General features: G+C 34.5%; 1 protein-coding gene across 2 annotated transcripts in view; it reads left to right on the forward strand.

Moving 5' to 3' along the window:
• Positions 1-14588, forward strand: part of HECTD2 (HECT domain E3 ubiquitin protein ligase 2) — a 100274-nt gene that overhangs the window by 24315 nt on the left and 61371 nt on the right. For both annotated transcript variants that reach the window (XM_074295857.1, XM_074295858.1), the window contains one exon: positions 4848-4977. In XM_074295857.1, the coding sequence (XP_074151958.1) occupies positions 4848-4977 (130 nt within the window). The remainder of the gene's footprint in view (positions 1-4847; positions 4978-14588) is intronic.

The following is a 14588-nucleotide window of genomic DNA, read 5'->3' on the forward strand; positions in this document are numbered from 1 at the left end:
TCAAGTGAAAAGAAGTGCTTTGAATCTAGTGAGATTTATTATAATCAGAATGATTACTAAGAAAGAATGAGGTTTTTCTGCATTAATAGGCACATCTATGAAAGATATGAATGTGAAGTTAGTGTTCAAATTGCAAATGGAAGTGAGGCATATAGCCAAGCCAAGATCACCATTTAGGTAGAATTATGACTGAGTGTATGTTTATTGTAGCTGTTGTTCTGTAGGTTAATCATTGGGCTACTTTCCATTCAACTTAGAGAAAATCTATTTCATGAAGCAGCTATAGAATGTGAACAAGATGCCAGCTTTTGATTCAAAGATTGACTATTAAGGTATAAAGAAACCACCATTAGAAAGGAACCCTTGCTGACTTGCCTTAATAATTGATCCATTTGTTGAGGTGCATTTTAATGTGTCCAGGAAAAAGAAAATAAGGTTTTGTCACTCTTTGAAATCTCTGATAAACTACAGAGTATTAACAGGTTCAGTCTGGACCCATTAATTATTTTTATGGAAATGAAAGATCATAATAAAATTGCAAATGTTACTTTTTTGTTGTTGGAAGGAGCCTTTCTGAGTAAATTTTGAAAGCTGAGAGCAGGAATAGCAATCCAATCAAACTGTGTCTTGACCGAGAGTAATAGGAAAAAGTCCTATTTAGAGAGAGATGGGATGAGAAATATTTAGAGTTAAATTGTTAAGAAGACAATTAACTCCTACATTCTGATAAGCAGAGACTGAGGCACATCATAAATGACTAGGAGAACAATCTCAAAGCTCAGATTTTTTACTTAAATCTTTTTGTTCAGAAGTTAAGAGTTAAGGTGACTTGTGGGAGCCAAGATGATAGAATAGGCAATAAATTGCTATAATTCTCATTTTTACCTCCAAATGACCATAAAATAGCACCCCCAAGCAAATCCTAGAACAGCAGAAAAAGCAAAAAGATGGAGTGCAACAATAGTCTTTTAGCCTAAGAAACTTGGAACATCAGCAAGAAAAGTCTGTTCCACTCAAATAAATGGGGAGTACAGTCTAGGACAGGAAGCATCCTAGCAAGCCAGCAGTAAAGTGGAAGATCTTGAGCCCCAATGTGGCCAATATCAGGATCCCCCATGTTCCTTGGTATAGCCGTAGGGAAGCCAGCAGATTGGAACTCTGAGAACCACCAAGTGGTTTAGCATCCAAATTCCTTTTTTTAATTTTAATTTTTAAAAATTTTAAAGCTTTTTATTTTAAAACATATACACAGATAATTTTTCTACATTGACCGTTGCATAGCCTTGTGTTTCAGATTTTTCCCTTCTTCCTCCCACTCCCTCCCCTAGATGGCAAGCAATCCAATACATATTATACATGTTAAAATATATGTTAAATCCAATATGTGTAAACATATTTATACCATTCTCTTGTTGCACAAGAAAAATCAGATCAAAAAGGAAAGAAAATGAGTAAGAAAACAAAATGCAAATTAATAATAACAAAAAAATGAGAATGTTATGTTGTGATCCACATTCAGTTCCCACAGTCCTCTCTCTGAGTGTAGATGGCTCTCTTCATCACAAGATCATTGGAACTGGTATCAATAATCTCTGGAAAGTCACGTTCATCAGAATTGATCATCCTATAATATTGATGTTGCCATATACAATGATCTCCTGGTTCTGCTCATTTCACTTAGCATCAGTTCATGTTAAGTCTCTCCAGGCCTTTCTAAAATCATCTTCCTGATCATTTCTTATAGAACAATAATATTCCATAACATTCATATACCATAGCTTATTCAACCATTCTCCAACTTATGAATATCCATTCAGTTTCCAGTTTCTTGCTGCTACAAAAAGGGCTGCCACAAACATTTGTGCATGTGGCATCCAAATTATTATTATTTTTTTGCTGAGGCAGTTGGGGTTAAATGACTTGCCCAGTTGCCCACACAACTAGGAATTGTTAAGTATCTGAGGCCACATTTGAATTCAGGTCCTCCTGACTTCAGGGCTGGTGCTCTAGCCACTGTGTCACCTAGCTGCCCCTGCATCTAAATTCTTAAAGAAGGAGTTAATTGAGTTTATAGGTTCATGATCAAATAAGAGATAAAGAACATTACAAAGTATAAAATAATTTTGATTATATTAAATTAAAAAAAACTTTTGTACAAACAAAACCAATGAAATCAAAATTAGAAGAAAAATAGAAAAGAAAGCTGGGAAAAATTTTATACCAAGCATTACTTGTTTTTGTTTGTTTGTTTGTTTGTTTTTGCTGAGGTAATTAGGGTTAAAGTGACTTGCCCAGAGTCACACAGCTAGGAAGTGTTAAGTGTCTGAGATCACATTTGAACACAGGTCCTCCTGACTTCAAGGCTGGTGCTCTATTCACTACACCACCTAGCTGCCCCCAAGCATTACTTGTAAAGACTTTATTTATCAACTATATAGGGAACTGAGTCAAATTTATAAGAATTCAAGCCATTTTCCAATTGGCAAATGGTCAAAGATTATGAAAAAGCAGTTTTCAGAAGAGCAAATTAAATCTATCTTTAAGCATATAGAGAAGTGATATACATCACTTTTAATAAGAGAAATGCAAATAAAAACAGCTCTTAAGTACCACCTCATATCTATCAGATTGCTCAAAATGACAAAAAAAAAAAAAGAAATTGATAAATATTGAAAAGTATGTGGGAAAATTGGGATACTTTTGCACTGTTGATGGAGTTATAAACAAAACCATTCTGGGGAGTAATTTGGAACTAAACTTTGATCCAGCAATACCACTATTGGGTCTGAATCCCAAGGAGATCATAAAAAAGAAGAAAGGACCTACATGTGAAAAAGTATATATAGTAGCTCTTCTGGAATTGGAACTGGAATTTCAATATTGGAATTAGAGGAATTGGAAATTGAAATATTGGAAATTGAGGTATGTCCATTAAGTGGGGAGTGGCTGAACAAGCTGTGGTATATTAATGTAAAGAAATAATATTGTACAATAAGAAACAATGAACAGGCAAATTTCAGAAAAATCTGGAAAGATTTGTATGAACTGATACAAAGTGAAATGAGCAGAACCAAGAAAAGGTTGTACACAATATCAACAACATTGTTTTATGATCATTGACTCAGATCGTCTCAGCAACACAGTGATCCAAGAAAAGTACACAAGACTCATTAAGGAAAATGCCCATCAACATCCAAATAAAGACCTGATGAACTCTGAAAGCATATTGAAGCATAACTTGTTGCACTTACTTTATTCTTTTTCTTGTTTTTTTTTTCCTTTTTTTTTTCTTTCACAACTGTGACTAATATGGAAATATGTTCTACATCATAGCACATGCATGACCTATATCAAATTGTTTATGGGAAAAAAGGAGAGGACAGAGGGAAGAAGAAAAATTTGCAATTCAAAATCTTGTAAAAGTGAATGCTTAAAAAGTATCTTGACATGTTAAGTGGGAAAAATAAAATACAATCAATTTTTTTAAAAATTGTTTAACTCATTGTTTATTAGTTTAGCTCACTGTTAATTTAATAATAAATTATATACTGTAAAATGCATTAGTATATAGATTTTTTGTTATATGAATATTTCAGTTATTCCCAGCATATTGGACCTATATACTTAACTAGGTATACCCTACTTAGATGTTCACAGAAGACTATTACCTCTGGTGTGAAGGTTTGCTAAGCCATTTTCAGGATGTCTACCTATGTCTCCAAGAATTTGTAGCATTCACAGTGGCCATATCCTGGCCATGTCAATAGACAAGCTAAACCAGTTTGAAAGTAGTTTGCTTGTTGGTGAGTTAGGGTAGTGTATACCCCAAGAATATGAAGACTTCCCCTTGGAAAAATGGGCAGATTGAAACCATTTGTTCCAAAAGACATGAAGGCGGCTGAAGCAGGTGCTGTGAAACACTTAGAGTTTGGTCAGACATTGAAGACGCCAAGGACATCCATCCCTAGTCATCCTGATAGACTTTGATGACTCTAGAAGAGAAAGTAAGATTTAAAACTTTGTGCAACTCTGCTCAAATTAAATTAAATCCAATCCACCCATGAGTCAAGACATTACCTCATGATGCCATTCATACTCTTGGAAAATGAAGAACAAATGACAACAGTGACTCAAAGTATAGTTTGAATTCTCAGTCAATCTGAGAGAGTTTGCCTTTTAATCCCAAACCTTTTAAGAGATATCAGCCTTCAGAATAACCTTTAATAAAACTAGAGGGCTCAACTAGGCTGATTTATATGATTCTTTCTGGCTATAATTTTTATTGACAAAGTGACATCTGAATGTTTATGTTAATGGCAATCAATGTTAGAACTATTTCAAAGTGGACTCTCTAACTCAAGACTTGACTTCAACTCTCATCTCAGACACACCCTGTTTATGTGACCCTGAGCAGTCACTTCACTGCCCCCATCTCTCAATTTTAAGATTAAAAAGTGTATGGTAAGTGCTGATCTACATTAGTGGGAGGGAATTCCCTCACTGACGTTACAGTTCTCCCTAAAATAGCACCTTGTCAGTACAAATTAGTGATCAGTCTAACTTGTTATTTGTAGATTTCTCAGCTCTTTTTTCTAAAATGTTGATAACTTATTTTTAATTGGATAATGTTAATGATGATTGTCATTGTATCCTGATTTAAAATAATTTGCTTCTAGTAAAAATTCAATACATGGCATATATAAAAGCATCAGATATACCTAGTTTCAAATTAAGAAATTTATTGTAAATATCTTTGTGATGCAGCTCACTGAAATATTATTTAAAGTAGTAGCTATAAGCACATTGAAAAAAACAGTTTGCTACAACGACTGCCTTCCTATTTCCAGGCGGTGGAAAGAGGAGCCAAAGGCCAGCTTTCTACTTTCAGCAGTTTCATTTCAACTGTTAGCCAGAAGAAAGAAGTGGCTGGAAAGAGAAGTTCACCCACACAACTTGTTACACCTAACGTCAAGAATGGTAAAATAAAACAACTTTTGTTCTAAAATTCTGAAACTGTGGCAGCAAGTAATATGTCTAAACCATTCTATGAGGATTAATCATATTTTCTCTGACCTTTTGAAAAGATTTTTTAGCTTAAAATAACCATGCAATTAGCAACAGATTCATATGGTTTAGACACCATGAAATTTCCTAGGCAGAAAGATACATACATATATATATATATGTACATACAATTTTTATATAGTTATATGTTGTTGTTATTACAGCCACTGTCTTCTTACATCCTAGTCTCTAACTCCACCCTCCTCAACTATCTAGGTCACAGCCACAGAGCAAATTAAGTCTGCAGCCATGTAGGAGTGGTCTCTCTAGTCCTGAAGAAATTCCTACTTCCCCAGACCCAAATTCCAAAGTTTCTGACTCACAATAGGAATATAACTTATGTACCTATAGAATTCTTCTACCCCATTAAGAATTAGTGTGTTACAGTGTTGGTGCCAAGAGTGCCAGGAGGAAGAAATGAATGCTGGAAAACCAATGAGGCTGGCAGATTAATGTTCCATCTCATTGCCCTGAGGTTTCCTTTCCTTTCCTCCGCTTTTATTTTTACTCACTTTGCCAAAAATCTTTCCTTGGGAAGATTGGCAAAGAATAAATGAGTGAATCAGAGAGAACAAAGCCTTTAAGATGGAAGAGATATTATACAGTGATGACTGAACTAGTGAGGTTTACCTGCTGAGAAGCTAAACATCTTGACTGAGATTACAGGGGTAGTACATGAGCCCAAGGCATATCTCCCTTAGTGCCTTGGACCTTACACTGAATCAAGTCACCTGTTTTCACTTACTTTTTCTGCCCACTCACACATATTGATTGAGCACCCGTTAGAGGCCAAGTGCTACCCAGGGTTAGAGTAAGACAGAGTCAATGCCTTGATTCCTTTAGTTTTCCCCTTCTCTCCTATTGGTGTTCACGTAGCTATCAATATTTGCCTTCAGGAGCATGTAAGCTTCCTGTGAGCAATAATAACTATTCTGATTTTGTATATTTATATATATATAACCACAGTGTCTAGTATTGTACCTGGCATAGATAATTAATACATGTTTTGTTGATTGATTAATTTATTATCTTTAGTGAATACTTTTGTTGAGGAAATATCATATAAGCACGAAAAGTCATGATGCAAAGCAGTATGTGATAAATACTAAGTGACTAGCAGCAGAAAGAATTGTTCAGTAGTTTGAACAGTGACCTCTAGAAACCTAATCTAGAAATTTGACAGGAGATTTTTCTGGATGGTTTGAAGCTGATAAGTGACTTGAGGTTTGTAACACAAATCTCCTTTCTCCCACCTCCTAAAATATACTAAATCAAATAATGTTGAGAAAATGACTATAAGGCAGTCTGCATAGACATGTTGTTTTCTAGTTTCTGGTTGGAGAAAAAACTTGTATAAAATATGCTTCACTGATGTGCAAATACCCTTTCAAAACTAATTTAAAGACTTGCACCTCACATTGAGTGGCAAGAAGCTCAGAGGCACTACTAGAATGGAATTTTGTGTGGGTGTGAGGGGAGGAAGAGGATGATATCTGGGAATGTATGCTTCAGCCCCAGATTAGCCCTGAGATACATGGTTGCCTTTGCTTCTTCATTTGGTCACACTAAGGTTCCTTCACTGTAAACTCTACTTGTCCTGTCTGTTGCATCTGCCCACCTTCACTTTCTCTGTGGGTTGGGAATTTGGTTGGGTGGGGTTGGCTATGCTTCAGGAGCACATACCTGATCCACTGACAAGCAGAGGATCTTGCTCTTCCCAGCACAGCTGCTCCTAACTAAGGCAGACTCATTCTGCTAGGCTGGTAAGAGCAGTAGTCTGGGTTAAAAGGACTGAGATTTAAAGTGAACTTTGATGTCTACAATCTGTGTGATATTGGGCAAGCCCCTAAACTTCCCTAAGCCTCAGTGCCCTTTTTTCTATGAAAAAAAAAAAAAAAAAGAATTGGTTTCTCGGGTCCTTCCCAGCTCTACAGCTGTGAGCCTATTACTCCTGCTATATATGGAATTATCTGCAGCTGACCCATTTGGAAGCTTTTACATACATTCAGTGAACTTTCCTGGACTTGACTTCCCCCAGCAACCTCTCCAGCAATCAATTCTGGGAATCTTTGTCTACCTGGTTATGCTGGAGTCGTTATTCCTCTTCCCTCTTCGTGGGACTTTGTTTCCTGATGTCCAAGGTTTCTTTCAGGTCAACTCTCCTCCTCCCTCCTCCTTCCCTCCCAAATACTTTTCAACTGAGTTTAGTGAGTAGGATGAAGTGACATACACATATTTCCTACAGTTTAGGAAAAAAAAATTTAACAGCTTAATGGAAAATGGATAAGAGTGGGGAAAGAATGGAGGCAGGCAGATCCAACAGCAGCTTATTACATTAGTCCATACTTGAGGTGATAAGGACCTGCACTAGAGTGGTGACAGTATCAGGGGAGAGAAAGAGGAGGGACATTGCAAAAGTGAAATCAACAGGCTATGACAACAGATTACATATATAGAGTGAGAAAAATCATGAAGAGTCAAAGATGACCTTGTTCTTATACCTTGTTTCTGTTTCTCCAAAATAATTGCTACTACCTTCTGCTTGACCATACCTCCCTCATCCCAGGACTCAGATCAAGTACAGATAAATTTGACTCATCCTTGACACACTCTCCTTATCAATAATAGGCTATCAAGAACAGAGATAATATAGCTAACAGATATACTAAATATGAAAATTAAAAGCTAAATCACTCTTTGTATTCCCCAGTGCTTAAGATAATGTCTGACACATAGACTGATGTATAGTCTGATACATTGATCTGCTCTTGAGTGTTTCTTGTAATAGTCTTTGTTCTGCAGTAGTATTTTTATTTTTCCAAATATATGTAAACATAGTTTTCAACATTAAAACTTTTTGTTCCAAATGTTTTCCCTTCTTCCTTTACTTCCTCCCTTCCCAGGACAGCAAGTAATCTATTATAAGTTAAATATGTGCAATTCTTTTAAATATATTTGTGTATTTGCCATGTTGTACAAGAAAAAATCAGACCAAAAGAAAAAAAAAAGGTGAAAATACTATCCTTCCATCCACATTCATTCTCCATAGTTTTCTCTCTGGACACAAACGGCATTTTCCATCCCAAATATAGACTCTTTTAGTGTAAAGGTACTCCTATTCTCCTTTAATGGACACTGTCTCTATAAAAGTCCCAGAATCTGTCCTATTCCCAGAATTATTTGAAAATGACTCAAGGTTAAATCATGCTTCTATGTTTAAGATCCAGTCTATTGAAATTAGCTAAATCAGATTGAAAACAGCTCTTTTAGTTCTGGCTTCCTTCATTCCCTTTACTGAATACTCAAACCTCTGATAAGATTGTACTAAAGAATTATTATTTGTTAAAATATATGAAGTATAAGACATTTTATATATTTTCAAAGTTAAACTTTTTAAAGAAAGAAATATTTCTTAGTACAAATAACATTAGCCCATAAAGGAGCGTTTCTCCCGGGGCCATAACTGGAAAATCAAGTTACTTGGGGCAAAATCAGAAGGCAGAGAAGTCTGTAGCCAGACTTCTGTTTTCACTGTTGACCCTAGACCTCCCGTATACCTATGACTTCACAATCCTTGGAATTTCTTTCTAAAGTCCTTTCGATGCTATCATTTACACCCACCTTAATTACTAGAAGTGGGCTGTAATCATCATAGTTGACAAGGCTTTAAGGGTAGGTGGGTGGGAATGGTTTTCCATTACATTTTAGGTAAATGCCGCACAAAAAACAACATAGCTATCTGTTGTTATCAGATTGCACATTGCTGTCTCCTCCTCCCTCTGGCCATTGGAGAGTCACCAGTCACCACTATGCATGTCTTCCTCTGACTCATGTTGGGTGATCTCTGACCACAGCACCTGGGGATTCACATTGTCATTCCTTGGAGGTCTAGCAGCTATTTCATATTTAAAGGATTCAGTTTCCTCTCAAGCTAGATATAAGTGAAAAGATAAAGCAATGTTAGATGGTTTTTACTATAAAGGAAGTTACAGTCTAATTGAGATAAGCCATGTATACATGAAAGATAATTAACAGTATTTCTTAGAAAATAAATGCCAAATAATTTGAATAGTGTAATCTGTAGAAATTCAGAGCAAGAAAAAAAAAACAATATTAGAAATTTATGCTATGAGACACCATATTTATTTATATAATTTATTCCTGCACAATGGTGTTATGAATTAAAATCTCAGCCCTGAACCTGAGTTAAAAAGTAAAAAGGTTTGATGAAAATACACTATATTATCTTGATAGTAAAAAAAAAAAAAAAGTGGGATTTTAGTGTATTACCTTGATTTGGTAGTATTTCTATTGCTAATACTATTTGTAATGAATGGGGGAATGCTTATTAAAAGCAATAATATGTAAATACATAGAATTTTAAGTGGATACCATTTTTTGTTTTCACCATTCTAAGACATATAATATATTATAAAAATTTATGCAATATAATAAAAAATAGAGAAGGAAGAGATCATTTCCAATTGTAAACATGCTGGAGAAAGTAGAATTTGAAATAATGAAAATGATAAGACTTCAGTTGTTTTAAAGAGAGAGAGTAACTATTCTAAATTGAGGAGGATATTAAACTATAAGCAAAGACATGGAGGCAAGAAAATTTAAGGTGTGGCTGAAGAATAGTAAGTAAACGATTTCAGCTCTGAGTTTCAAAAGTGATAAATTTATAATGATGTGATTTGATGGCCAATTCTCCAAAAGGCATTCCAAATTGTTACCTATTTTTGTACCTATTTATATGGCCTTGGGCAAATTATTTAGGCAGATTTCCAGAAATGATTGTACTAGATGAGATTCTGTTTTCTTTCTGGTAGCCTGCCATTTGGATATCTCATCATTCCCCTACTATTAACTTGAAGATAAGATTGAGAAAATAAGAAATGAAAGTTGCTTTTGTTAATTGGCCAAAATGGTCGCTTTTGAAAATTGTTAGTTTTGGTTAAAAAAAAAAAAAAGATGAAGTTATAACTGAGCTAAAATGAGTTTTTAAAATGACAACATATTCATTTTAATTATACAGTTTTCCCTATAGCTTTGGTTTTCAGTGTAAATTCTAATTTTAGAGGTCACTTTCATTTGGACTTTAACTTAGTCTTTCTATTTTGTGATCTCCTTCAATTTAACTCAATAAATATTAAGTGCTTGTAATGTATAAGGCACATATATCACAATACATTAAAAAGTTGAATCATCATAAATTGTTCCAGACATATCAAATATAATTTTTTTTTTCTGGTGGGATAAAATTTAGAGCTCTGAATTTTCATTAGATATGGAAATCCTTACAGCAAACTTTGTTGCTAGAGATTCTCTTTAGAATGAAAAGTATGGAAACTGGGGAAAACCTTTAAGCCTAAAAGTACCATGCCATTTGCAACTTTCTTGCTTCATTCTTTTACTATCTTTACTCTCTCATATATATATGGAAATAGTCCCAACTTTTCTGTGATATGGCAAATTTAAAATGGAGGCTTACACATTTGTGAAGTGTCTTCATCTCCAGTTTTCCTGTACTAACAAATCTATACTGTTTTCTTGTCAACAGTAATTTGACAAATTTGGCTAGTAATCCTACCATATCTTACAATGTGATATATTTTTCATAATTTTCATAATGCTGCCAGCTCCAACCATAGCCCTTATTCTTTCTGTACTCGTTTTAAGTGTTTTTACTTAATGTTTCTAAGCAACCAACTAAAATTGGCAACACTATATTAAAAGAAAGGAAAAAAATGATCACTGCTTATCAATTCAGCACACAACGTCCTTAAGTATTGGCTGAAAGAAAACTAAATGACGGGTTTTCAACTGATAAATGCATTATAGCTTATTTCACAGCATTGTAAAATTCTATATTTCAAACAAATCTGCATGTGCTAAAAAAGAAAGCCTTGCCTGTTCTATTTTTAAAATCACTTTGAGCTTAATGTCATGTGTCGTCATAGTCATTGATTGCTTCCTTTTGATTCTTATTTTTAATATCCATTTTTGAGTATAAGCAAGAAATTGTCTCTTGAAACAAAGTTTGATATTCAGGGACATTAGAGCAGCTGTGAATTACCATTTCCTCCTCCCCTTAATAGCTGAATATCATATCCTGTATTTTGGCTTTCATTCACTAATGTGAGGAAAAGGATTTCATCTTATTACTTAACTCCAGAGTTTCATTAAGATAGAATATACTAGTACTCTGGATCCCTTTTGTCTGGCCCCAGAAAAACCTTCTTTCTGAACGAAATATCACTTGCATCTATATACTTGGATTCTTTCAGTTGTAGAACTAGGTTTTGTCTAACACTGCTCTCTACCAAACCAAACTCTTCTCAGTTTTTTGGTGTCCTAGCCTTACCATTTTTTCCATATTCTCTTTTTTAAAAAAATTGTTGATGCTTTTTAATTTTTTTATAGCACAAACACTCCTCCCTATCTTCCTAACCCTTTCTTTGGCACAAATAAGCCTAGTAATTAACTTTACTATTTCATTAATGTATCAATTAGCAAAATTACTTTCATCTTAATATTATTTCCTTACTAACTCTTATCTTCAAGCATAAACTAAGAGGTTTTCTTGGTCCTCACTTTGGCCTCCTTCTGCCCCTTTGACTCCCTCAATTTTTTTTTCCTGGCCATTACCCCATACACTTATTTTACTTTCTTTCCCACAGTTTTTGGGGATAGCTCTTTTGCCTTCTGGAACATCGTATTCCAAGACTTCCTCTCTTTTACTGTTGAGGCTTTCAAATCTTGTGTGATTCTGATTGTGGATGTACACTATTTGAAATGGTCATTTTCTGAATCCTTAAAGGCCTCTTCTCCCAATCCCTCAACCCCCCTCATGCTCTGGAATTAGTCCATTATTTTCATAGGGATTTTCATTTTGCAATCTTATTTAGGAGATTATTTCTATATATAATTGTTTGTTATATATTTCTTGAAAGATGATGTGAATCATCATTTGATCATATAGTCCCATAATTCGTATTTCTTCTTGATCTGTTTTTCAGATCAGTTATTTTGTTCAATGAGATATTTCACATTTTCTTCAATATTTTTCATTCTTTTGACTTTTATTGTTTCTTAATTTCTCATGGAGTTATTTACTTCTGTTTGTCCCACTTCTGATTTTGAAGGAATTATTTTTTTTGTGAGCTTTTGTACCTCTTTTAATTTTTGCTTAGTCCTGCTTTTTAAGGATTTCTTTTCTTCAGTGAATTTTTGTACCTTCTTTTCCATTTGTTCAATTTTGTTTTTTAAGGAATTCTTTTCTTCACTGGATTTTTGTGTCTCTTTTACTGTTTAGCCAATTCTAATTTTTAAGGTGTTATTTTCTTCAATATTTTTTTGTGTTTCTTTTGCCAAGATGCTAATATTGTTTTTATAAATTTCTCTGTATCACTCTTATCTTCCAGGAATTCTTGTTGGGTTTGAGTCCAATTAAAATTTTTCTTTGAAGCTTTTTTTTTCCTTTCTGAGGGTTTTCACATTGTTATATTCTAGGTTTATGTCTTGGTCTTCCCTATCACCATAGTATTTTTTATGGTCAAATTCTTTTTGTTGTTTAAAAACAACAGCCTATTTTTTGATTTTGAACTTTCTGTCTAAGTTGGACTCTGCTCATCTGGGAGTAAGAAGGTACTATCCTAAGCTTCAGGCTTTTTTGTGCTGCTGTTTTCAAAGTTAATTTTGTGGGTCTGAAAGTTGTTGGTGCTTCCAAGGTATTGTGACCTTGGGAAAGATATAGTCATTGTTCTCTTAGTCTGTGCTTTGGTCTTTTCTTGGGAAGAGCCTCATCCCTTGCAGCTCCAAACAGTATCACTGTACTTTGTTTTGTTTCTCTCTTGTGACTAGCCAACAGTACTCTTCTTTACTTTGGAACTGTGACCTGGAACTACATAGGGACAATAAAGTTGCTGATTAGAATAATTTGCATTCAAAACCTGCAAAGGGTCCCATGTAATCTCTTTCTGACCAATTGTCTGACTTCCAAGCTGAGTACACTTGAAGCTACTGCTGTTGCCACCATTGTTACCCAGCACATGTATGGGCTCCAGATAGGCCATCCCTCTGGTATCACAGACTCCTATTAAGCCCCATAAGGTTTTTAAGGCCAAAAAAAATCTCCCCCAATCTTTTGTTGGCTCAGCTCCTTCAAAATTTGTTTTGAGACATTATTTTAAAGTTGTTTGAATGAAAATATTAGGAGAGGTCAGATGGGTGACAAATCCTTATCTGCTACTTTGTCTCTGCTCCCTTATTATTTCTTTCAGAAATCTTTCAGATTTCTTTTTTGGTTATGGACGTTAGGTAATTCCAGTGATTCTTAAATTATCTCTCCATGGTCTATTTTCTAGGTCAGTTATTTTTGATAGGAGATTCCTTACACTTTCTACTATTTTCAGTCTGTCTTGGTTTAATATTTCTTTGCTGGCTTTTGGAGTCATTAATTTCTGTTTGAGTCACTCCCATTTTTAAAAAGTTCAATCCTTGAATACAATTACATATTTCTTGTTAGTACAAGTTATTGTACTCCTTCCAAATCTCTCCTTTCTTTTCCAGTTTTTCCCTTCACTATTGTTATATTATTTATAAACTGATTTTAAATTCTTGCTTTATTTCTTCTAAAAATTCTATTTGAATATATGTTCAAGCTTGCTTTTTTGAGACTTTGCTTGAAGTTGTTTTAAAGTCCTTGGCCTCTTCCAAGATTATGCTGTGATCATCTTTGTCACCAGATAGCCCTTTATAGTAGAAAGCTTTCCTATTGCTGCTGTGGTTGTTACTTAACTTTTCATTCTTACTTTTCAAATTGGGATTTGTTAGATTCTGTATACTGCTAGGGAAAATATCTAGGTCTTATTTAATACTGATGTGAATTCTCTGGGTTCTGATATTACTTTCTCTTGGTCTTGAATGCTGTGTTCTTGAAAGATATCTGGAGTTACTTAGGTTGAAGAATTCCAAGCTTTCAGTGCAATTTTCAGTGAATTTTCATCTAGATTATCCAGATTGTACCTACTATGTGTACCACAAGGGTTTGTCTTGGGAAATATTCTCTTCTCTGTCTCTACTATTTCCCTTGGTGAAAGTCTCTTGGGCTTAATTATTATCTCTATGCAGATGATCTCCAGATTTGTGTTTTTTACTCTAGGTCTATTTCCTGAGCTTCAGGTCTATATTACTAGTTGCCTTTTGATCATCTCAAATACAATATACCATAAACATCTCAAAGTCAATTTGTGCAAAATAGAACTTACATTTTCCTCTAAATTACTTCATTTTGTCAAGAGTATTGCAGTCATCTATATTTCCAACCTTGTCTCTTCTCTCTCCCTTAATCCCTATATCCAATCATTTATTAAGTCTTATTGATTCTGTCTCCACAAAATCTCTTATATCTGCCCTGTCTAGACTTATACAATCTTCACCCTAATTTGAGTTCTCACCACTTTTTATCTCAATACAGGTAGCTTGTAAGCAACACGGTAGAATCAGTGTGGCATTTGGGA

The sequence above is a fragment of the Sminthopsis crassicaudata genome, chromosome 2, assembly GCF_048593235.1.
Source record: "Sminthopsis crassicaudata isolate SCR6 chromosome 2, ASM4859323v1, whole genome shotgun sequence".
NCBI lineage: Eukaryota > Metazoa > Chordata > Mammalia > Dasyuromorphia > Dasyuridae > Sminthopsis > Sminthopsis crassicaudata.